The 26,439-nt window shown below is 39.4% G+C and overlaps 2 protein-coding genes across 5 annotated transcripts; one reads left to right on the top strand and one right to left on the bottom strand.

Moving 5' to 3' along the window:
• Positions 1-216: 216 nt before the first annotated feature.
• Positions 217-1,856, top strand: ARMH2 (armadillo like helical domain containing 2). Its single transcript, XM_019029694.4, has 2 exons — positions 217-574; positions 1,334-1,856. Exons 1-2 carry the CDS (start codon positions 310-312, stop codon positions 1,759-1,761), a joined length of 693 nt encoding a protein of 230 aa, XP_018885239.1. The 5' UTR covers positions 217-309; the 3' UTR covers positions 1,762-1,856.
• An 11,624-nt stretch (positions 1,857-13,480) lies between these two features.
• Positions 13,481-24,600, bottom strand: GMNN (geminin DNA replication inhibitor). Of its 4 annotated transcripts, none has more exons than XM_004043349.5 (7): positions 24,289-24,600; positions 22,226-22,301; positions 18,786-18,863; positions 17,906-18,050; positions 15,360-15,442; positions 14,975-15,085; positions 13,481-13,893 (listed from the first exon to the last, which is right to left on the bottom strand). In XM_004043349.5, exons 2-7 carry the CDS (start codon positions 22,274-22,276, stop codon positions 13,732-13,734), a joined length of 630 nt encoding a protein of 209 aa, XP_004043397.3. In that variant the 5' UTR covers positions 22,277-22,301; positions 24,289-24,600; the 3' UTR covers positions 13,481-13,731. The 4 variants fall into 4 exon arrangements, with proteins under 4 accessions (XP_004043397.3, XP_004043398.3, XP_004043399.3 ...); XM_004043350.5 differs by having other exon boundaries at positions 24,421-24,600; XM_004043351.4 differs by lacking the exon at positions 24,289-24,600 and adding an exon at positions 24,026-24,121.
• Positions 24,601-26,439: the final 1,839 nt, after the last annotated feature.

Genomic DNA, 26,439 nt, shown 5'->3' with positions numbered 1-26,439 from the left:
CTAGAATGGGCAAGTTCCAAATATACCCTGCCTGAGCAAAGGTTCAAAGACAGTAGTGAGATTCATGCGCATTACGGGAAACAAGTTTAAGTTGAGGTTTTGTACACCAGAGAAATGAAAGTAAAATTGTTTAGTCCAAATAGTAGAAGGCCTTCAATGACAAGCTGAAGAATTTAGGCATATATTGCTTTCCCCTGGTTTGTATATTCCATTCCACAGTGTTGCTAAGTGATGCATTCCAGAGTTCTTGACTGTGAACTCCTGTGACTGCCAGTGGTGTACCTGAAGGATCATTGGCCTTTTTACACAATGGCTAACAGCCGATTTTCTTGTACGCAAATTTGGGTTAAGATGTATGGGTATTTTGCGGGGCTGTGTCGGCGTCTCCAGAAATTCTGGCGTGTCACTGTTAAGGGCTTTTTTGTTAAGAAGAAGGAAAAAAAAATCCCTTCAGCTGAGACTTATTTTCATGAGGAAAAAATTGTTGTACTTGGCCAAGTGTTGATGAATGAATCTCTACCCATTGAGAAGAGAGCTCAAGCTGCCCAGAAAATTGGACTGCTGGCCTTCACAGGTACTGATCTAAATGGCTGTGCTAAAATGAGTGTTTCGCGACACTCATTTTATAACACTGTAGTTTAGTAATTTTTCTTAGCTGTAATCTTAAAATTCTGATAACATTTCATTGGATGAGGGATATTTGCTAAGCGAACACAACCAGGTTTTATTCACCTTGAAATACTCACTCTTGGCCGGGCACGGTGGCTCATGCCTGTAATCCCAGCACTTTGTGAGGCCAAGGTGGGTGAATCACCTGAGGTCTGGAGTTCAAGACCAGCTGATCAACATGGTGAAACCCCGTCTCTACTAAAAATACAAAAAATTAGCTGGGCATGGTGGTGCATGCCTGTAATACCAGCTACTTGAGAGGCTGATGTAGGAGAATCGCTTGAACCCGGGAGGCAGAGGTTGCAGTGAGCTGAGATCGTGCCATTGCACTCCAGCCCGGGCAAAAAGAGCAAAACTCCGTCTCAAAAAAAAAAGGAAAGAAAGAAAGAAATACTCACTCCTGGGTGCTTGCTTAAAGGAACCAGGGAGGAGACCAGCAAGCAGAGACTTTCCCAGGCTTTTCATATCACTGCTTGCTTATCAACACACACTTTCTGGTCTTCATGGCAGCAGCATGGGAGGTGGGGGAAAACGACAGGAAAATTCAAAGTATCCAAAGTATCCTCTACAGGGCAACAAGAATATGAACATATAAGCATTCCAAAGTGTTACTAGCTAATAGATACACCAAATACTTCTGGAAATGCAAATGCTTGTTTTACAGGAGGACCACCTGCTGGGAACTTTGCAGCTGAGTACATGGAAGAAGTGGCTCACTTGTTGCAAGATGAGGAGTTGGCACCAAAAATAAAGATCCTGCTGCTCCAGAGTGTGGCATGTTGGTGTTACTTAAACCCTGTCAGCCAGAAAAGAGCCAAAAGTCTGCAATTTATTCCTATTCTCATTAGTTTTTTTGAAGGCAGATTCGAGTCTACTATCAAAAGTGAAATAAACAGCTACCTCCTCCTTAAATTTTGGACTTGTTACGTTCTCTCTGTCATGACATGCAATAACTTGTCTTGCGTCAAGGAGCTTAAAGACCACAGTGCTCTAAAATATCATTTGCAAATGTTGGCTGCTGAGAATTGGTCTGGATGGACAGAGAATTTTGCAGAGGTGCTGTATTTCCTAATTGGTTTTCACAGGAATTAGTTTCTCTAAATCCAGTTACATGTTGCAGCTCTCTGTGCCACTGTATTACCCTGGAAAACTGAAATAAACAATAAAAATCGATGTTTTCCTTTGTAGTTGAAGAGTTCTGTATAGATTTTCACACAGTTAACTGCAATAATCAAACTTCAGAAAAGAAATGCTGTTTAAAATTACCTCATAGAGAGAGCCCATTGAGCTTGCTCATGAGTGTATTCTTTCCCATTAGGAAATAAAGATGTTAAAGCATGCAGTTAGATACAATGGGGAACATGAATGAAACCGCCTTTGCAAAAATGATGACAGTGAGAAAAATCTGACAGCGAAAGAAAGCTGACCTCACTGACGCCATCTTGCTTCTAACCTCTAAGCTGCCCTTGTTCATTCCTGGGCATAGGCCAAACTAACTTTGGGAAGAATTTAGTTCATAGTTTAACTGTGAAACAAAGATGATTACCTAGACTCTTCCCTGAAACAAACTCCCTCCTTGCTTGGGGACCAGACTGCTTTTATAAAACTAACACATTAGCCACAGATTGGAAATTATGGCTCAGGAGTCATGCAGCCAGAGGCCACAAGATTCCAACCTCCCCGGTTGCACCTACAGATTAGTATTGAAAAACCTAAGATTGGTATTTGAGGTATTTTTCAGATCCTGCATTCTGATGGATCAGCTGGCACCACCCAGACTGCCAAGCTGGGTCTTCTGATCTTATGGTCACCAACCAGCAACTGACTCAGCACAAGAGGACAAGTTCCAGCCTCCTATGATTTCATCCCCAATGGAACCAATCAGCATTCCCCATTCCCTAGCCTCTTGCCCATGAAACTATCCTTAAAAAACCCTAGCCTCCAAATTTTCAGAGAGGCTGATTTGAGTAATAATAAAACTCTGGTCTCCCATTTAGCCAGCTCTATGTGTATTAAAATCTTTCTCTATTGCAGTTCCTCTGTCTTGATAAATCTGCTCTGTCTGGGCAAAGAGCAAGAACTCATGGGGCAATTACATGAATACTTATAAAATTACAGAACTGGAATTATTATTTTTTGCCACCTGTTATACGAAGGCTAGAGAGAATGTCTATCCCCAAGGTCTACCATTAAATCATGAAACTCTTATTTTCTAATATATCTTTTTTTGAAGTTGATTAAAAATATGTATTTTACAATTGATTTCCCATTGGAAAAAAATATGCTGGTAATTTTTTTTAACCTTGTGCTTCTGTGTAGTAAAAAAAAAAAATTATTAAAAGTGAAAAAAAACTAGAAACTTATGTCAAAGTGGCCACAAGATTGTTTAATAGGAGACGAACGAATGTAACTCCATGTTTACTGCTAGAAAAGAAAGCTTTGTGTAAAATCTTGAATTTATGGGGCGGGAGGGTAGGAAAGCCTGTACCTGTCTGTTTTTTTCCTGATCCTTTTCCCTCATTCCTGAACTGCAGGAGACTGAGCCCCTTTAGGCTTTGGTGACCCCATCACTGGGGTGTTTATTTGATGGTTGATTTTGCTGTACTGGGTACTTCCTTTCCCATTTTCTAATCATTTTTTAACACAAGCTGACTCTTCCCTTCCCTCCTCCTTTCCCTGGGAAAATACAATGAATAAATAAAGACTTATTGGTACTCAAAAAAAAAAAAAAAAGTGAAAAAAAAAGACCTCACAAAAATTAAGTTCATAAAATTCTGAAATTCATCAGAAGATGCATCATGTATATAACTGTTAGGAGCAATGGTGCACTTTGGGAGTTACTAGATGACATTAAACCAAGGCACTCAGAAAGGCCAAATCCTAGCCCCACCACGGCCGCCTCCTTCAGCAGGCACTATTGACCCACCTGAATCCTTTCAGCCCTATTTCAGTACAGAACCTCCAGTGGTGGTGCTTTTGAGATGGTTCTCCGGCTATCAGAGCATGATCTGGTTGCACATGGGGCTGACTGGGAATTAGCACTAGAATTAGCACTCCTCTTGCCTACCTCCACCTGCAGCAGCCCGCAACTCCACTGGCACAAACGTTTGGATGGAGATAGAGCGCGTGTGTTCCGACACCTAAAGTTAGGTAGGCTCTTAGATTTTCATAAAAAGATGTTATTCTGTTTTGTCTACTAGATAATCTGCCACAGAATACCTGCACTCTGTGTGTTAACCAACCTCATCAAAAGTTTTATTCGAAAAAATAATATTGGCAGAAAAGTGCCTAAGGGATATGTACCTGATTCTCTAACTACACCTGCCTCTAGCTTCAGTTGCAACCATAACATTGAATTATGTACTTTCATCTTTCACAGACTTGCTTTGACTGAGCTGTGCTTTAGTGTTAGGCACAGAGGGGGCTATTTAAAAAAATGTCACGTAGATTCGTGATCCTCACTTGTATTTGGGATAGGAATGTTGTGGAGGATGCTAATCACATCATCAGATGGGGTTTCCTTAAGAAGGATCTGGAGGGGAATTTTCTCAGCTCTTAGACCAGAAAAAGCTATGTTCTGCTGAGCAACTGTACATTTCCATACTTTGTGGTTTTGTGAAGTATGGAATGTAGAGTTTCTCAACTAGAATCTAGTTGATAGGAATACATTAAGGGTTGGAAATTGGAAGTTCCATTTAGATACTGAATTACTGCCAGGAATTACTTTTTTTCTTTTTTCTTTCTTTCTTTCTTTTTTGAGATAGCCTCTTACTCTTTCACCCAGGCTGGAGTGCAGTGTGCAATCATAGCTCACACCACTGAGCTATGAACATTATCAAGACAGGGGAATTGCAATAGAAAAAGAGTTTAATACACGTAGAGCTGGCTAAATGGGAGACCAGAGTTTTGTTATTACTCAAATTAGCCTCTGAAAATTTGGAGGCATAGATCATACATAACCTTGAACTCCTGGGCTCAAGCAATCCTCCTACCTCAGCCTCTCATGGAGCTAGAGTTACAGGTGGAAGCCAGTATGCCTTGCTAATTTCTTTTTCATATATATATATATATACACACATATATGTTTACACACACGTTTTTAAAATAGAGATGGAGTCTCGCTATTTTGCCCAGGCTGATCTCGAACTCCCAGGCTGAAGCATTCCCTCCTGCCTTGGCCTCCCAAAGTTTTGGGATTACAGGCGTCAGCCACCACATTCAGCCTTTTAATGCTTTTAAAATTAAGTTTTTATTTCAAAGTAATGCACGTACACAGTTGAAAAGTCAAATAATGTAAGGCCTCTAGTGAGAAACAGCAGTCTCTGAGTCCCTTCCCCATTTACACTCCCAGAGGGAATCATCTGAATTCTTTCAGTTGTTTCTTCTGGTATTTATTTACCTTCATATTTCTAAATAATTTATATACATTGTTAATTCTTGTCTTTTTTTTTCAATTTTGGGGATTTTTGTTCTTCCTTCTGAATAGGACAGATGGAATTTGGCATTCTAACACTCATCTTGCCTACCTTCACCTGCCCTACCCTTCCTCTCTCGATGTAATTATGTCACAATTGTTCATTTAAAAAATATGATAGCTGGGCACAGTGGCTCACACCTGTAATCCCAGCACTTTGGGAAGCTGAGGTAGGAGGACTGCTTGAGGCCAAGAGTTTGAGACTACCCTGGGTAACATAGCAAGACCCATCTCTGTTATAAATAAATACATTAAAACCAAATAAGATTAATTCAATATTTTTCAAGGCTAAGTCATACAGGATATTATGATTACACTTCCTTCTTTCCACAGCTCTGTTTTCTCTGGAGTTTTTGTTTTGTTTTGTTTTTGAGATGGGAGTCTCGCTCTGTCGCCCAGGCTGGAGTGCAGTGACATGATTTCGGCTCACTGCAACCTCCGCCTCCCAGGTTCAAGTGATTCTCCCATCTCAGCCTCCCAAGCAGCTGGGACTACAGGCACGTGCCACCACGCCTGGCTAATTTTTTCATATTTTTAATAGAGATGGGGTTTCATCATATTGGCCAGGCTGATCTCAAACTCCTGACCTCGTGATCCACCTACCTCCGCCTCCCAAAGTGCTGGGATTACAGGCGTGAGCCACCACGCCCGGCTGGAGTTTGTTTTTTTTACTTAGTTTTCTGAATACCTATCACTACTTTATTCCCACACTTTCCTCTATATGTCTAACATCTCTCAATACAATCATGCACTGAGTAACTGTCAGCTCTGGCTCCACCATCCTCTTGCTCCAATCTGGGCCTGCCCTATAGCTAACAAATACAGTATTTTAGGGGTTCCCTTCAACATCCAGGACCCCCCATTACCCCTCTCATCTTGAAGCCTCTGTTTACTGTATACTCTCTCTTCCCTTTTCCTGGTTCATTCCAACATTTTAATTTCAAAATTTTTCAGTAGTTTCCAGAGAAAGAATGAAGGGGAGGTAAATGTTTTGAGCATTTGCATGTCCAGTGATGTCTTTATTCTTCACTTGATTAGTAATTTGACTTCAGCCTGTCCCTGAACCAAGAGAAGCAGCTGAGAACATCAGTGCTCTGTGCAAGCCCTCACTCCCCAGAAGAAGAAGGGAAGAGCTGAGGCAAGCACCTGAGGGCTATTCTTCCCAAAGTCACTAATCAGGTAAGTCCCTCGTCTCCACTAAAACCAGAAGTGTTGCAGCTATTGGAGATTCCTACTCCAGGAAGAAAACATTAGATATGGAAAAGAAGCATATATGCAACCAATTAAAATGTATCAATTCATGTAAGGATAAAAAGAAAAGAAGTAGTTTCTTCTGTATGTTTCCAGAGGTATTCTATCTATATAGAAGAAAATATACATCTATCCCTTACGTCGTCCTTGTTTTAACATATAGTAGCATTCTATACATACATAATTTATTTCACACTTTGTTCTACATCTTAAAGAGTTTGATTCTTTTCTGTTGCTTCAGAGTATTTCATTGTATGACTGTACTATACAGTTGACCCTTGAACAATATGGGTTTGAACTGCTCAGGTCCACTTATATGAAGATTTTCTTCTGCCTCAACCATCCGAGACAGCAAGTCTGCCACCCAGACTCCTCTTCAGCCTACTCAATATGAAGATGATGAGGATGAAGACCCTTATGATGAACCACTTCTGCTTAATGAATAGTAAAAAATATTTTCTCTTCTTTATGATCTGCTTAATTCTTTTCTCTACCTTACTTTATTGTAAGAACACAGGATATAGGCCGGGTGTGGTGGCTCACGCCTGTAATCCCAGCACTTTTGGGAGGCCGAGGAGGGTGGAACATGAGGTCAGGAGTTCGAGACCATCCTGGCCAACATAGTGAAACCCCATCTCTACGAAAAATACAAAAATTAGCCGGGCATGGTGGTGTGTGCCTGTAGTCCCAGCTACTCAGGAGGCCGAGGCAGGAGAATCGCTTGAACCCAGGAGGCAGACGCTGCGGATCGCACCACTGCACTCCAGCCTGGGAAACAGAGTGAAACTCCGTCTCAAAAAACAAAAAACAAAAAACAAAACCACAGGATATAATACATATAACATACAAAATATGTGTTAATCAACTGTTTATATTATCAGCAAGGCTTCCAGTCAACATTAGGCTAATCATTAAGTTTTGAGAGAGTAAAAAATTATATGCAAGGCTGAGCATAGTGGCATGCCTGTAATCTCAGCTACCTGTAAGACTGAAGCAGGTGGATCACTTGAGCCCAGCCTAAAAAACATAAGACCTTCCCTCAAATAAAAAACTAATTTCAGCCAGGTGGGGTGGGGCTCATGCCTGTAATCCTAACACTTTGGGAGGCCTAGATGGGAGGATTGCTTGAATCGAGGAGTTCGAGACCAGTCTTGGCAACATAGTGAGACATCTCTACAAAAAAAATCAGCCAGGTGTGGTGGTGTGTGCCTATAGCCCCAGCTACTTGGAAGGCTGAGGCAGGAGGATCGCTTGAGCCCAGGAGGCAGAGGTTGTAGTGAGCCAAAATTGTGCCACTGCACTCCAGGTGACAGAGTGAGACCGTCTCAAATAACAATTTCAAAACAGAAAATTTATCTAGGTGGTGGCTCACGCCTGCAATCCTTGCACTTTGGGAGGCTGAGGTGGGCAGATCACCTGAGTCCAGGAGTTCGAGACCAGCCTGGCCAACATGGTGAAACCCCCATCTCTACTAAAAATACAAAAATTAGCCAAACATGGTGGTGTGTGCCTGTAATCCCAGCTACTCGGGAGGCTGAGGCAGGAGAATCACTTGAAGCCAGGGGCAGAGGTTGCAGTGAGCCAAGATCACACCACTGCACGCAAGCCTGGGTGATAGAGCCAGACTCCATCTCAAAAAAAGAAAAAAGAAAAAGTATCTAAATTTTAAAAGCAGAAGATTGCCAAAGAAAATTTATATTAGCCAGGCGTGGTGGCACGCGCCTGTAGTCACACGTACTCGGGAGGCTGAGGCAGGAGAATCTCTTGAACCCAGGAGGCGGAGGTTGCAGTGAGCTGAGATGGCGCCACTGCACTCCAGCCTGGGCGACAGAGCTGAGACTGTCTCAAAAAAAAAAAAGAAAAGAAAAATTTATATGCAGATTTTCAACTGCACAGGTGTTGGCTTCCCTAATGGCTGCCTTGTTCAAGGGTGAACTGTAATTTATATAACCAGTCCTATACTGATGAACATTTATTTCCAATATTTTGATAGTTCAAAGTTGTAATGAATAACCTTAAATATGTGTAATTTCACATGTGTGAGCATATCTGTTGAATAAGTTTCTAGAAATGGAATTGCTTAGCCATACTTACATCGTTTGCTTTTGTTTTATTCTGTTCCCTGCATTGTGACTTTTGCCTCAACTTCTGTTGACTCTGCTTGGTCAGCACGGGATTATGATGTTTTTTACAGCTTACCGTCATTTTAATAATGTTTGGGAAAGAGAGAAATTAAATGGCTCTGTTCAATTAACAGGTTTAACCAGAAATTGCTGAAGGCCTCTCTGTGACAATGTTTAGAGAAATTTTGGTTAACATTTTATCTACAGAAGATTAGCTTATAAGGTAGTCTAATAATATGTTCTATTCAAATTCCTTTTTGGTCTCTGGAACCCCTTTAAGTTGAAGGAGGTAAGATACAAGGTTCAGATTCGAGCTGAGGCATTTTTACTGTAAACCTTGAATTTTAAGCTGGCTTACCAAAGCTTTAACAACAGTGATTTTGTTTTCCTTTGCTGTCCCTCCTAAGTTCATCTCTCCCAACTTTTGAGTTTTCCTAGAAGCAAATCAGAGGATTTGCTTAAGGATTTGAAAGATATTATTTGGGAGGTGATCTCGGGAACTAGCAATAGGGAAGGGAAGAAAGCCAATAAAAGATGTATTATGAAGAAAGCTGCCACTGTAGGTAAACGGAAGCTTAATCCTGCTGGGGAACCATCTGGTAAACACACAACACACATGCCTTAAGAATTATTTCATCCAGAGGTCCCAAGGAGCTCAGATATGTATACACCAATTCTTATCCTTCTTGGTTGACCTAACAACCTAATTAGTCACAACCTAAAAGTCAACTGAAATATCTTGAAGGGTGTGGGATAGGCAAGGAAGTTTTCTAAACAAACCAAAAGTACAAGGGCCCTAAGGCAGTGTGGTGGACGTTTGTTGCGTTTTGGCTCACTAGAATTTATTCTTTCTTCTAATAACACTTCAGTTTATTTGGGGGAGATATCTTACCCATGGTGTAGTCTTAAAATTCATTTCTAGCTGCTCTTGGATTAGCTTTTCTCTTCCCTTCCTATAATTATCCTTTATTTGGTCTCACTGCATCCACCTCCAAAAGAATTGGAAATAATTGTGGTCCATCCTTTTCTAGCTCTTGACCTTGCAACTAATTCCAAAGCTTCACCATTAAGCATTATGTTAAGCATGGGTAGCATAGTTTACTTCAGGTTAAAATTCTTTTCTTTTCCTAGCTTACCAAGGGTTTTTACCAGAAAGGGTGTTGAATTTTATCACTGCTATTTTACTATCTATTAAGATGATATGCTTTTTCCCCTTTAATATAAAGAACTTCATGTTTACTAATATTATAGCAGTCTTGCATTCCTGAGATAAACCCTAACTTGGTCATCGTTTTATCTTTTAGTAGATTAGACTTGCCATTTTATTTATGATTTTTCAATCTGTATTAATAAGGCTCTAGATTCCCCCCACTCCAACCTTACGGTCCATCCTCATTACCTTTTTTTTTTTTTTTTTTTTTTTTTGAGATGAGGTTTCGCTCGTTGCCCAGGCTGGAGTGCAAAGACGCGATCTTGGCTCACTGCATCCACTACCTCCTGGGTTCAAGCAATTCTCCTGCCTCAGCCTCCCAAATAGCTGGGACTACAGGCATGCACCATCACGCCTGGCTAATTTTGTATTTTTAGTAGACGGGTTTTCACCATGTTTGTCAGGCTGGTCCTGAATTCCTGACCTCAGGTGATCTCCCTACCTGGGCCTCCCAAAGTGCTGGGATTACAGGCATAAGCCACCACACCCGGCTGGTCCATCCTCAAATCTTGATATCAGTTATGCTAGCCTTGTAAAATATATTGACAAATTAGTTCAGTCTAATCCAGGCTTCATGCATACTGTTTTTCCAACTGATCCTTATCCATTTGCCATTTCCTTAACGAAGCTCGACTGCATTTTATTAAACCAACTTCAAAGAACTTGTTCTAATGGGCCAGGCTTGATTGACTCCCTGACCTCTTCTCCAAGGTATTTTCATTGACATGTTTTTTGTTTTGTTGAGACAGAGCCTCACTCTGTTGCCCAGGCTGGAGTGCAGTGGCGCAATCTATGCTCACTGCAACTTCTGCCTCCCAGGTTCAAGCAATTCTTGTGTGCCTCAGCCTCCCGAAGAGCTGTGACTACAGGTGTGCACCACCATGCCCAACTAATCTTTTGTATTTTTAGTAGACACAGCATTTTGCCATGTTAGCCAGGTTGATGTCGAACTCCTGTCCTCAAGTGATCTGCCTGCCTCAGCCTCCCAAAGTGTAGGGATTACAGGCGTAGCCATCACACCCGGCTGACATGTTATACTAGCATTTGATACCTAATTAAAAATCAGACTCATCTTCCACAGGAAATTCCTACAAATTCTCCATCACTAGGGTCAGTTCCCAGGGACTAGAAGCTTAAAATATGTCCCCCAAAACAGCCCCTACATGACCCCTAGGCAACTACTAATCTGCTTTCTCATTATACTTTGTAGTTTTGTGATTTTAAATAAATAGAAGCATACAGTATGTATTTAACTGGCTTCTTTCACACAACATTGAGATTCGTCCATGTGGTGTGTACCAATTTTTGTCCCCTTTTTATCGCTAAATAGTATTCCACTGTAGAGTTATACCATAATTTATCCACTCAGTTACCAATGGATATTTGGGCTATTACAAATAAAGCTATGAAAATGTGTGAACTAGTCTTCATGTGGACATATGCTTTCGTTTCTCTTGGGTAAATACCCAGGGGTGGAATGGCTGAGCCATATAAAATGTGTATGTATAACTTTTAAGGAATTGTTCAGCTTTTCCACAGCAGTTGTAGCATTTAGCACTGCCACCACCACTGCAGGAGGGTTTCAGATGTTTCACATCCTTAACACTTGATGGAGTTGTTTTTATTTTTCAAACTTAAAACAATTTTGAAAGGTATGTAGCAGTATCTGGTTGTCATTTAATTTGCACTTCCTTAGTGACTAATGTTGAGCATCTTTTCATGCACTTAGTTTCCATCTCATACATATCCTAGTTCTTTATAGATACAAATCCTTTGTTGGCTATGTTCTGCAAATATGTTCCCCCAGTCTGTTCTTGCCTTTTCATTTGCTTGTCTTTCAAAAAGTTTTTAAAATTTACAATGTTTAATTTGAAGTTGATGCTTTTTTGTGTCCTATTTGAGAACTCTGACAAACCCAAAGTCACTAAGAACTTTTCTATATCATCTAGAAGTTTTATGGTTTTAGCTACTACCTTAGTTTTTTAATCCCCTTCAATTCCCTCTCCTTTTGCTCCCCACCATCAAATTCTGGCATTTTACAAAAATACTTTCTATTTGTCAAGTCCCTATTCTACTTACCTATTTTCTTTCTTAACCATGCTAAAGGCCTCTCAACTGAGTCCCCTCGTGCTCTAATCCAGAATATTCTTCAATTCCTTTAAAATTAATTTACCTATTCTTTAATTCTATCTTTAGGCTAGTGATCCACACCTGAAACACACAGAGCCACATTAACGTAATTGCCACTAGCTTCTTGTAGTGACTTAAATTAAAATGCCCATACCTCATTCACACTAGCCACACTTCAAAGTGCTAAACAGCCACACAGAAATGGCTACCATACTGTACAGCAGATATTCTCATCATCCCAATAAGTTCTACTGGACAGTGTTGTTATAGATTAGTAACAGCTTCCATTTTTAAGGCACTTAGTCTAGACACTAAAGGTTTTAATCTTCACGATAACACTGAGGTAGGCTTTATCTCAGTATTAAAGAAAATTAAGGCCAGGCACGGTGGCTCACGCCTGTAATCCCAACACTCTGGAGGCCGAAGCAGGCGGATCGCTTGATGCCAGGAATTCAAGACCAGCCTGGGCAACATGGCGAAACCCCGTCTATATAAAAAATTAGCCAGGTGTGGTGGCACACACCTGTAGTCTCAGCTACTTGGGAGGCTGAAGTGGGAAGATCACTTGCGCCCATCAGGTGGAGGCTGAAGTGAGCTGAGATTGCACCCCTGCACTCCCGCCTGGGTGACAGAGAGAGAAAATTAAGGTTCTGTAAGGATACTTACCTAAAACAATCCTTTCAAAAGCTTGAGTCCAGGTGTGGTGCCTCACACCTGTCATCCCAGCACTTTGGGAAGCTGAGGTGGGCGGATCACTTGGGGTCAGGAGTTCGAGACCAGCCTGGCCAACATGGTGAAACCCCGGCTCTACTAGAAATACAAAAACTAGCCAGGTGTGGTGGCAGGCACCTGTAATCGCAGCCACTCAGGAGGCTGAGGCAGAATCACTTGAACCAGGGAGGCAGAGGTTGCAGTGAGCCAAGATCATGCCATTGCACTCCAGCCTGGGCAACAAGAGCAAGACTCCGTCTCAAAGGAAAAAAAAATAAAAGCATGACATTGCTCTTTATTGCCAATTTATACAAAACTACTTGTATGCCTCTCATAGAACTTTTTCAATTCCAATGCTGCATACCCCTAGTTTGTACTTTTCCTCCTTCAAAACTTAGTATATATGGGAAATCCCTAATGAATCTGACCCTACTCTTAGTCTTCAATATTTACATACTTTGCACTATACCAATATGTGAAATAGAAAAGCTCCATAATTTTCAGCTATTCCTGATTTTTTCTGTCAAACTTCTACCCACTCCTCACTTTGTTTCTTGAGGATTATCACCATCATCCATCATTTTAAGCTTCCAAGAAGAGTCTGATCCTGCTAGCCAGTTGGGCCTCTGTCTAATCACATTCACTTGAAAAGCTTTTGGAAAATAGATTCTCATGCTCCATTCCAAAAACAACTTGTTAATATCAATAGTGTCTACAATGAGCTTGAGGTACAACAAAGTTTGGGAGTTAAAACCTCAGCTATCTCAGTCTAAATACTTTAAGTTCGTTTTCTCCTTGTCTCCTCCAAGGTAGTTAGCAAAAGAATGGAAAGAGAACAACATAAAAGCATAGAAACAGACAAATTTTCTACACATACTCCTTATACTTCATTATTCTAAGTTATACACAATGTTCAACAGGAGTTTGAAGTTTATTTAGTAATAAACATAAGTCATGGCTGACAACTGAGAAAATCCTATTCACATAAACCATCATAGATTAAAAATACATAGTATTTGTACTTTAATGCAATAGGGTCCCAGGATTCAAACAAGGAAATTTGATTCCAGAGTTGGCATTATGTAGTTACGTACTCTGCTACAAAGAACTAGTGGAGGTAAACTTCGGCAGTAAAATTCTCAACAGTCAAATATTAATGCATTTCATATACATGGCTTTGCATCCGTAGAGGAAGATACAATTCCTTCAGCACATGTGCCAATTTCTGATTCTTCCACTAGAGAATCCTCAACAGTTTCTTCTTCAGAATCAAATTCCTGATTATCCAGTGATTCAAAATTATCCAGAGGTTCACCATTCAGTCTCTTTTAAAGAATAAACCAATAATTTATTGTAAAAATGTTAAAACCTAAGTTGATCAGCATACTGATATAGCTGACCCGTATAGCATACTGATATAGCTATGAGATTTTTTTCATCTTGCCCCTCAATAAATTCATTTATAAACAGTATTATATCAAAGTCTCTACCATGCTAGATCATAGTCAGCAAAGTCAAAGTGTTTAATAATTTGTCTTTTTTTTTTTTAAAGCACTGAAATTATTTCAGAGTATAAACAGGTACTTCCCAATCAGCTGCAAGGACAACTAGGTGTTCTACATTTCCAATCAGCTGTGGACTAATACTTTTAAGGCAGTTAAGAGAGCTACCACAGTTATCTCCAAATGAAAACTTCAAACATTAATTCTATCATGGATCTCAAATGTAAGGTCACAATTCAGTTACATGAAGTTTTGATTTGAAAAACTTTCTTCCTATCAGCAAGAAAAACTTTTTGCAAACATGAATAAATAAATCTTAAAACCTTTTTAAGGTCAAGTCTGATAAAGCAACACCAGGCTAATTCTTACAAACATATTAGCTACTTACAAAATGTTTTAAAGTCAGATAAAACCACAAAACTCATTTAGTGTACAAATTATCAATTTTATAAATGACAGTAATGTCAAGCTGGTATTAAAATTAAAACTACCTAGAATGTGTCAACTATGAAATAATTTGCTATACATATTTTCCAGGGATAATTCCTTTTAATAACTCTACCAAAAAATATGGTCTTTTGCTTCATAACAATAATTAAGTTACTGAACTTTCACTCTGTGCAAGTACTCCTTGCAATTGTCCACCTATTGTAACTCATTTAATTCTCATAACAAGTCTATAAGGTAGGCATCATTACTCTCATTTTGTGGATGAGGAAGATGAAGCCCTGAACGGATAAACCCACTCTACCCAGCAAACTTAATGGTGTTAGGAAGGAAGTTAAGTCTTAAATCCAGGAAATCTGATTCCAGAGCCCTAACACTTCAAAGTGATCACACTATACTACCTCAACTTTATAGAAAAATACATAAATTTGAACCAGGTAACTATTAAATTACCTACCTCTATTAGCTCTGCCATATACTGTACATGTTCTGCTACTTCTGCCAATTCTTTATTCTCCTTTTTCAGGCGGGCAATTTCATTGTCCTTTTGTTCAATTTCTTTATGAAGCTGTATTACATAAATAAAGTTCAGTATTCTATAGATTTGCTATGCTATAAATCAAATTACATGCCTCCAAGTATATAACATGGAGGACATGCAGCATAGAATTGACTCTCAACACAACAGGATTCATTTTGTATAATTGTCAAGAGCTGCCTTTTTACTTAAACTTTTCTTAAGCCAATACTAAAGCTAGCTCATATTGCTCTAATAAAATGTGCTAAGCAGCAAAACAATCCTGGAATTTTTAAAAACGGTACAAATTATACTCAATACATACTTTCTCATTTTCCTTAAGTGCTTCATACAGCGCCTTTCTCCGTTTTTCTGCCACTTCTTTCCAATACTGAGAGGATGGATTTTCTAAAATAATATTTTACATATAACTTTAAAAATCATTACTGTCAAAACAAAGTAATTTGTTTCAAAAAAATTTCCAATCTTAGTACCCCCATATTGTTTAGTAATACTCATTTTTAAAAGATTAAAAGTTAAAAAATAAAATCAATATTATTCTATTTTCCCCAACATTTCCAAGATTTCAATCCTTCAGAAGAATTACAACAAAAGTACAATAGGTATATATCTTCCACCTAGATTATTAAAGATTTTTGCAATACATTTGTTTTGTGAGGTCATGTCTTTTTATGTAACACTGACATTTTTACAAAGTCCAGATCAATTATTTTGTACACTGTCCTTAATTTTTTATTTCTGTCTCCATGATTAGATTCAAACTAAACATTTTTGGCAGGAATACTATATATGTATAGTATAAGAATACTATATAAGTATGTATCCTCAGTGTATCATCAAGAAGCACATGCCAATTTGTCATGATACTGGAGATGTTAAATTTGATCATTTGATTAAGATGCTATCTATCAGATTTCTGCCTTGTAAAGATAACTTTTTCCCTTAGTAATTAACTAATGATCTGTAGAGCAAAATATTTGAGACTGTGTCAATACCCTGTCCTCCAACAACTTTTTACCTAAGTTTAATTCCATTGATGATTGATGTTTCTGGCTTATATCTATTACTTCTACGGTGGATGGCAAACCAATTTTTTTCCACTTATGTAATTCCTTCTACACGTAGTAGTTAGCATTATTCTGTAAATAAAAACTTTTCCTACCCCAATGTAAAAGAAAATTTATCAGTATAGACTCATATGTCCTTTTTTATTCAATGTATTATAATCCATTCTTGACGTTATTCATTTTGATGCTCAAATCTTCCCAACTGTAGTCTGTGAGAATCCTTCCAAGATGACATGTGTTCTTTCAACATGTCCACCCGTTTTTGAGTACTTCCTTATTTTCTGTCAAAAGATAATCCATGATCACCCAAAGTTTCCCTGCCCCTGACCTGGAATCAGCAATTTCTCCATGGAACTTTAGTGAAGAATAGTGTTTACAAACCAAGAACTGGATACACGGTGTGCTCCTTTCTACAGAGGTGTAGTTTGTTTCTACCTGTTTAGGGGCAGTGCTAGGAAATGTAATACTTCAACATGTTATTCATTTGCTCAGTCCTAAAATATACACAACTTTTTTTTTTTCAAAATTACACTAATACCACTGTCAACAAATATAATAAAGTTCAAACAACAAATGTAATGAAGTTTGGGATTTCTTCACAGTTATTTTAATTTTTACCATGTATCCCAGAGGGTTACATGGATAATGTGTTCCACCTGTGGTTATATTACCAACATGATATATAGTTATTTGTCTTGATATTTAACTTTAGCAGTTTAACTAATCCTTGATTTAATTTTTAACCTAATCAGATATGAGTGTCACAAATCCTGCTCTTTAATCTACAATATTTTTAAAGAGCTGCTTTATTTCTATCCAGTCAACCTTTCCTAATTTTGCCTAATAAAAATCCTACCGTCTATTTCTCTTCTTCCTGTCTTCAAGGCAATTCAAAATGAGTCCAAATGTTACTGTGACCTTCAGCAAGTCAATTAACTTCTCTAGGCCTCAATTTTATCATCAGTACTTAACATTCAATGACCCATAATTCATACAGAAATAATAATCTTCCATAATGCTTACAAAACATCAGTTGCTTCTTCTTCTGATGTATACTACCATTCTATTAAAAACTAGTACTTATTATAGGCATAATTCTTCTCATTCATCTTTACTCTCTTCATCCATATTTTTATTGGTTTCCTTATGCCATACTCTCCTGGAATATTCAAATTCCTTTCATACCTCGAACTCATTATCTAAACATTTTTCTTCTAAAAAGCCTATTTCCAAGTCTTGTAAACCCCTACAAGGCAATCCAATTATCAGAGCTGTCATATTAATAACTATCCTTTCCCCCTACCCTTTTTTTTTCCTTCAGAGACCGGGTCTTGCCCTGTATCCCAGGCTGGAGTCCAGTGGTGCTATCATACATAGCTTATTGCGGCCACAAACTCCTAGGCTCAAGTGATCCTCCTGACTCAGCCTCCTGAGTAGCTGGGAATACAGGCACAAGCCACCATGCTCAGCTAATTTTTTCATACAGAGAGAGCCTCACTGTGTTGTCCAGGCTAGTCTCAAACTTCTAGACTCAAGCCATCCTCCTGCCTCAACCTCCCAAGCTACTTGGATTACAGGCGTGAGCCACTGCACTGGGCCTCCTTTTCCTAACATTTCATCCACACATGGATCTTGTCAAACAAATGGTCACATACAAAAACATTTATAGTGCTGTTATACTATCCCCAGATTACAGTAATTGGCAGAATTCATAATAGTATTAACAAATTTTTCCTTATATCATAATTTAAAATTAAGACAAAAGTTATCTATTTTTTCATACCTTTAATCATAAGATCAAATGACTCCTGGGTGACTCCTCCAAGATTTTTATTTTCACTAGATTCTGGGACAATAACCCCAGGGCTGGAAGTTGTAGATGTTAACTGGTCATTCCGATGTTTCCTTTTGGACAAGCCTGCGGACAGCTATAATGAAAACACTTATCAACTGTATTTACTTTGATTTAATTAACAAGAAATTAGGTGGTTTTTCATTTATGTATTAAAAAAAGAGTACGCATATCTAACTTTTTTACATCTCTGGATCTTTAAAAAAGTTATACAATTAAAAATTCTACCAAAATATATAGTAACATTTTAGGAATTTTATTTGCAACAATTATTTTGGATTAGACTGGGGTCAAGAGCTTAGCTGAAATTATTATTTATTTTTTTAAAAATTTTTTATTTTTATTTTTATTTTAGAGTCTCGCTCTGTCACCCAAGCTGGAGTGCAGTGGTGTGACCTCGGCTCACTGCAACCTCCACCTCCCAGGTTTAAGTGATTCTCCTGCCTCAAGCCTCCCAAGCAGCTGAGATTACAGGTGTGTGCCACCACGCCTGGCTAATTTTTTTGTACTTTTAGTAGAGATGGGGTTTCACCACGTTGGCCAGGCTTGTCTCAAGCTCCTGACCTCAGGCGATCCACCCACCTCGGCCTCCCTAAGTGCTGGGATAACAGGCGTGAGCCACTGCACCCGACGAACTTCTTAAATTGAACAATTAAAACCAAAATCACTTCTTTGGGAAATATATAATTGTGATTCCAAAATTATTTCCAAATTTCAACAGTTTATGTGTTTCTGACCAAGAAAATAGTAGAAATGTTTTCAATGTAGACATTGTATCACCAGTACCCCATTTTAGCCATATAGTGCATACCTCATTTTCTCTTCCAACAAGAGATCCAGATGCAGAAGGCTGAATCATCTTCAGAGTTCTTCTTGGGACAGAACTATTCTAAAAAGTCAGCATAATTCATTATCTTGTTACTGAATTGCAATATGGTTATTTAGTTACTGAGTTTCTGTATGGAGTGTTACTCTTAGTCCTTCTATAATTTAGGGGGGGAAAAAGGAACACTAACAACACAAACATTTGGTCTGCTATATAATTGCGTAAGGTCACCTATGAACAAGACACTGGTTTAATCAACTGACAAACTTGTTATTTCCAAAAATTAAAGTTTAAAGAATTCTTAAGAATGAATCATATCACCCAAACTGGACACAAACACACGTTAACTTCTCTCATTTCAATGCATGCTCTTGCTATGGTCATTTTGTTAATCATATCTAGTTAAAACAAACCTAACAAAATTCCTCAGCTCCAATGAACAGTTTCAAACCACATATGACAAAATTCTAATACAAGAAGGCTATCTGTATTCTCTCTGAAAAAATCTTCCACACAGAAACTAAAAACTTACAGGTACTCTTTTATAAAACCAAACATCGTAACATCTATGGTATGAACTCACCAAACAGGTAAACTGGAAGAAAAGGTTAATCATTTACACTGCAAAATATTTCTTTCCCTAATCAAAAAGATTCATTTCAGGCCTCCTTAAATCATGAATATCCCCCAAATACTTATATGTACTCACCAAAAGAATGTAACTTTCCAGAACATACTTTACACAAAACAAAGTACATGTGTAATAGACATCCCCCCTCAACCATTACCTGATAGTAGAAGCAGTTCTGCTTCAAGCCCATTCATTAGAAGGTGGCTAAAATGTCAGTGCCTGAGGCATACTAAAATACTCTAAAATGCCCAAGCTATTGTTTTGGTGAAAATATTGCCTTCCTTGTAATATGTAAACAACTTCCTGTATATTTCATGATCTGAAAGTTCTCTCCTATTTTTGCAAAATATCATTAGTTATACTGCCACCATGGGATAGCAAACAATGGTGAATACTCAAACAAGGTTAGCAAGAACATGATACCATACCAGCGTGAGAAAGTTACTGATTCCACACTGTACTTCACATGACAAGAGTTCACCTTTCCCACGGTAAAGTTTCTACTGCTGATTATTATCTCACCATTTAACTGAAGGACAAATGCCAGCTACTGTGAGAACAAATATTACATCAACATTTCAGATATAATTTAGATTATAGATTAGTCAACAGTCTCCAGACAAATAAAAGAAAATGTAACGTTGGAACCTTACTAACAAGAGGTGTTATTTAAATGCTTTCTGTTAATAATGGTCAAAGAAGCCAGCTAAGTAACTGTCACCAAAAAAAAAGACCATTTCCAAGATTTAACTTTTATTTATATAAGCTATATAGACTTTTGCCTAAAACAATGTAACATTACTATTATTATTTTCTGTATATAGAGTATGCATTGGAATAATAGACTCTTAAAGCCAGAAAGTTTCTTGTATATTAATGGGTCTTAACCTTTTTGGAAAACTATTTAATACTCTGTGAATCCTCTCCCCAAAAAAATTCACATAAAAGCACATTCACACAGAATTTTGCATGCAACTCACAAGGATCTAGTTCTAGTCCAGTTCTCCCAATTTACAGATGAGTAAACTGAGGCTGAAATGCTAACTAACCCACCCAAGGTCTCAGCTTTGGAGGTAGAACCAAAACCAAACAGAACCTAGTATCCTTTATATTCAAGATAGTTTCACTGTAGCTAGTAAACACAAGACTTTCTTTAAAATGTAATCTGCTGGAAATATATAAATTATTTGGCTGTGATTTGCTTCAAATTAATCCACTGAAGGAAAAGTGGAGTAAATAAGGACATAGATGAAACCAGATTGGCCGTATAGCGGTAATTGCTGAAGCTGGGGAAGTAAATTATTAAAATACTTTTAAATATTTCAAAAATTTCATAACAAAAATTTTAAATAATCACACACAAAGCACAGTGGGAAGATGCCATCATCCTAAATGGAAGCTAATGGAATCAAATTCACAAATTGTCAATGCGAATATAATGTCAATTGACATTCTTATTCAAGAAAAATATTGTAAGAATCCTAAGAAAAGCAAGGCAAACAAAAAACCCATCAAAAGGTACTTGCTTATACTTATCAATGGCTTTTAGGTACTCAATTTAATTTACTTAATATTAAAAAATTTTTTTTTAGGTGCAGGGTCTTACTCTGTCACCCAGGCTGGAGTGCAGTGAAGCAATCATAACTCACCGAAGCCCAAACTCCTAGGCTCAAGCAATTCCTCCCACACCTCAGCCTCCCAGTAGCTGGGATTACCAGTGGGTGCCACCACACCCAGCTAATTATGGTTTTTTAGAAACAGGGTCTCCCTTTGTTGCCCAGGCTGTTCTCAAAGTCCAAAGCTCAATCAATCCTCCTACTTCATCCTCCCAAGTAGCTGGGATCACAGGCATGAGCCACCATGGGCACCTGGCTCTTTATTTAATTTAAACCCGCAAATTGATAGTTTTCCTGAAGATGTGGTCCAATTCCCAAGGTATTCATATAATTTAAGTTGTGTGGAAGGACCTAGCTAAATTGTAAATTCACTTAGAACCATAAAGATGAATCTAGTCAGAAGTATAAACTCAAAACTAAACAAACTCTGTCCTGCTGTCATAAGAATAAATACTTGGAATAAGATTTCCAGTGAAAGTATCATATAGGGATTGAAAAAGTATCGCAAATCAAATAGGTTAGATGGTAATGAATATGGTATACTCTAGAAAAATGTGTAATATAATGCAAAACATGTCTGTGGTCAAAGACTCTTAATTCTGAAGATATACACAATGGATTTTAATAACATTTCATGAAATATAAGAGTAGAAACAAAGCAGTAATAATCTTATACATAGAAAATCCTAAATATACTTCTGGAATATTCACAGAGAAAATACAAAAAGAAAAGAAAATCCTGAAGAATCTACTAAAAAACAATTAGAACTATTAAGTTCAGCAAGGTTTCAGGACACAAAATCAAGACACAAAAGTCAACTATTTTCCTATACAGTAGCAATGACCAAATGAGAATCAAATTAAGGAAACAATTCCATTCACAATAACCTCAAAAAGAATACTTAGGAAAAAATTTAACATAAATAGTGTAAAATTCATGCTCTGAAAACTACAAAATACTGTTGAAAGACCAAAATAAGAGACAACCCATATTCTTGGGTCAAACTTAATATTCAACCGTAATTAGTTTTTGAAAAATGTTCTCTATTGTTACTCATCCTCTGACTAACTCAAGACTTACAGAAATTATAGCCAGGCTAAATTTGGATAAATTATGTCAAAATACTTTTAGCCGCATGCTTTCTACAAAAAAAAATTAAAGTTATTCAATCACATACCTTTATATTCTCTTTGATTTCTTCTTGTTTCTGCTTCATACTGGGATTCATTATGTAGATGGTGAAGCACAGAAGACTAGTAATTAAAAAACAATATGGTTTGCACCCCCAAAGGTGGAGTCCAGGTTTAAAATACTTACAATCATAAAAATTATACTATTGTACAGCAGAACTATTATTTTTTCTCTCTTAATCCAAACTCAGCCCTGTCAATGACTAAGGTGACTAAAGTTAATGACTCTTGATATCTATATTTTACATATATACACACATAATAATTATAGCTGAAAAAATGAAATTAATGTATTTTAAACCAATTTCTAAAACTGGTTTAAAATTTCTAAACATATTGTCCTGGATTAAATAGTCACCAGAAAAAGCAAAATAAACAGATACTAGGGTATGCCCAGGTCCATCCTAAAGAGCAGCATCTTAACTTTCCTGACTCAAAGACAGATTTAAGGTATAATAAACTGGGCTCTGACAATAACTTAATACGGACTTAATATCTGGTCAAATGAGATCATGCATTTACATTTGTAGGAAATGTTTAACCAGTAACATGAACTGAAGGACTAACAAGCAAGAAAGAGGGAAAAGGTAGAAAGGGATCTATGTAATGTGGTTGACTAGACCACTGGGCCAAACTCAGCATCTGAACTGCTCCTCCACTGCCCACTGCCCACTGCCCACTACCCACTGGCCCCTGCCGTGTCTGCGCCTGTGCCTCGTCGATAGATGTCCCTAATTTTTGTGGCCATGCCTTTACTCAGTGCAGTGGCTTCTAACATTAATACATTTTACCTTGTGTCCTGGCGCGTGCACACACGTGCAAACAAAAAAGCTTAGGAAAGGCCGGACGTGGTGGCTCACATCTGTAATCCCAGCACTTTGGGAGGTCGAGGCAGGCGGATCACCTGCATGATCACCAAAGTGCTGGGAGGTCGAGGCAAGCGGATCACCTGAGGTCAGGAGTTCGAAACCAGCCTGGCCAATATGGTGAAACTCCATCTCTACCAAAAATACAAAAATTAGCCGGACGTGGTGGTGCTCGTCTGTAGTCCCAGCTACTCGGGATGCTGAGGCAGGAGTATCGCTTGAACCCGACAGGTGGAGGTGGCAGTGAGCCGAGATCCTGCCACTGCACTCCAGCCTGGGCAACAGAGCGAGACTCCGTCTCAAAAAAAAAAAGCTTAGAAAACAAAACAATCTAATTTGTGCGGGCATTCTGCTATTTTCTACTCTATTTCATGTTAAGAAAATGGTGTTAGGGCCCCAGTAAACAGACCCTACGCAATGTTCTTCAAACTGCGGGTCGCGGGCCGTGATCTCGAAATTATTTAGTGAGTCATGAGCAACACTGCTTAGAAAAATGCAACTGAACAGAATGGAATTGAAGAGACGAGAAACATTGCTTCCATCAACGTCTCATTTGGTTAGATAGCTGTGTCCTAGGTTGCGACGTAAAACGTACCTTAGTGTGAAAAAAGCTGAAAGCCACTTAGCATTCTAATCCTTCACAAGTTTCCCACGCCTGTCAGCGACCTTGCAACCCTTACTTGCTTGTTATTCTCCAGTTCCTTTAATAGCTAGATTAAAAACCCTGGCACAGGACAGGGTCCATGCGAAACCCGTATCAACAACGCCAGTATCCGTTTAATGGGAGACGCAGGATTCAGCCACCTCTTTCCATGAGCCAAATTTGCAGATCCCTCAGATCAGGACCAGCCACTTAACTGCCAAGAGGATGGATGCTTCGCCTCATCCCCACAGCTGGCACGCCCAGGCTGAGTCCCTTACCCGCGTTGCACTCCCCAAGCCCGGACCCAGCCAACTTGTCCCGTCCCGGAGGCCCAGCGCCAGGCTAGGGGGCGGGCAGTGTGGCCCCGCGCGTCCGAACCTACCAACCGCGGCGCGCGCCTCGGGAACTGCGCCAGCCAGCCAATAGGAAGCGCGGAAGTGAGAGCGCGCCAAAACCGACCCAGCCAATGGGGCAGTCCCTCGACTCACCTCCCAACCCCGCCCCGGCTCCCGCGACCGTTCAACAACCCCTTCGCCCTTACCCCGGCCGCGGCCCCGCAGCTGTCAAAGTAGGACGCGGCTTCAGAGGTTGGCCGGAAGGAAAGCGAGTCGTCTAGAGGCTGTGCGCCTTGCGCCCCTGCGTACCCACTTCCTGCCGCCTCTTGCCCACTTACTGGGTGGAGACGCTCAATCCTCGTAGCGAACGCAGGTAGCTATGGCTGCAGCACCTCGCAAAAGGCCACAGCTCACCTACGCTGATCCCCACGGTCGCTGGAGTTCCCGGCGCTCCCTGCAGTAAAGCCCTGCTAACTCCGCTCGCCCGCTCCGAACAACCACGTGACCAACTGACGCAGACGAGGGGCGGGGCCTCTGGATCCCGCGAATCGCCTCTTCCCTCGGCCCCGCCCCTTCCTGCGCCTGCGCGGTCAACGGTAGCGAGTACTTGAGGACCGTGGGGGTTTTCTGCGGGCTGGGAGGCCTGTGCCCTTTGACCCTCCTCTCCGACCCTGCTCTTGGAACTTCCTTAAAATGCAAAGTTTTAGCCCTTTACGAAAGGGAGAAAGATTTGCCTCCATTAGTCGTTAGCACCGGAAGAACAAAATATTGTATGTGCATATATATTAATATGTAGTACACGACATATATTTGTGTAAAGCCCTGGCTCCACGGCCTCGTAGTTGTATTAGGGGCTTTTATATTTTGGCTTTTTGTGTTTTGACTATGGTGTGGTGCAGTAGGAATTGTTCAGGAGACAACCGATTATCAGTTAATCCTGCAGCTATTCATTGAGCGCCTTATACGTGCCAATTACTACTGTTCTAGGCACTGAAATTACAACTGCTGTTGCAATTTGAAGGAGCAGAAACACCTTGGTAATAATTACGTCTAGCCTTTTCTTTGTTTCTTTTTTTTTTTTTAATTGAAACGGAGTCTCGCTCTGTCACCCAGGCTGGAGTGCAGTGGCGCGATCTCGGCTCACTGCAAGCTCCGCCTCCCGGGTTCAAGCGATTCTCCTGCCTTAGCCTCCCGAGTAGCTGGGACTACAGACAAAGGGAGACCCTGTCTCAAAAAAAAATTAATTTTAAAATATTTTAAAAATAAAAAGCAGAAGGAAGGCGTTATCGAGTACAAATAAGGGACATATTACCAAATGCAATGTATGGATCTCGTCTGAACTAAACACTGTATTTAAAAAAATACCCAAGGGAAATTTGAACGCTGACTGAATATTTTGGGATGGTAAGATATGAGTTGTTTAAGGTTACCTGATTAGCAATGGGTTAAAAAAAGAGATTAGTTGTAATGACAATATTGTGGGTTTTATTGTAATAGCTTCTACCTATAAATGGTAATTACAGATGAAATTTTATACCATATATTTTCTTTGAAATAATTATTGAGAGAAGCAAGGGAAAAGGTATAAATCAAGCTTTGTCAGTATGGGCTGTATTGACATTTTAGACTGGGCAAATTGTTCGTTGTGGGGGCTGTCCTGGGCATTGTATGCTGTTTAGCAGCATCCCTGGCCTCTACCCTCTAGCTACCAGGAGTACAACCCAATTGTGAAGACCAAAAATGTCTGTAGACCTTGTCAGATAACCTTCCGCAGGGCAAAATCATCCCCAGTTGAGAACCACTGGTATGAGTAAAACAGTATTGGCCTTGTGTTGATAACTGCTGAGGCTAGTATGGATGAGTACATGAAGATTTTTTATTCACTCCCTCTACTTTTATATATGTTTGGAATTTTCAATAATAATTTTTTTTTTTTTTTGAGACGGAGTCTTGCACTGTCACCCGGGCTGGAGTGCAATGGTGCAACCTCGGCTTACTGCAACCTCTGCCCCCCGGGTTCAAGTGATTCTCCTGCCTCAGCCTCCCAAGTAGCTGGGATTACAGGTGCCCGCCACCACACCCAGCTAATTTTTTGTAGTTTTAGTAGAGACAGGGTTTCACTATGTTGGCCAGGCTGGTCTTGAACTCCTGATTGCGTGATCTGCCCACCTTGGCCTCCCAAAGTGCTGGGATTACAGGCGTGAACCACTGCACCTGGCCAATAATAAAATTTTTAAAATATTAATTTAAAAAGGATTAAATGATGGGATAAGGAGGTAGAAATACTGGAAAATGTTTAGCCATAAAAACTTTAGCAACCACTAGGCACCATGGCTCATGCCTGTAATCCCAGCACT

This window comes from Gorilla gorilla, chromosome 5 (genome assembly GCF_029281585.2).
Source record: "Gorilla gorilla gorilla isolate KB3781 chromosome 5, NHGRI_mGorGor1-v2.1_pri, whole genome shotgun sequence".
In the NCBI taxonomy this organism is placed as follows: Eukaryota; Metazoa; Chordata; class Mammalia; order Primates; family Hominidae; genus Gorilla; species Gorilla gorilla.
This window is presented reverse-complemented; position numbering and strand designations above follow the sequence as displayed.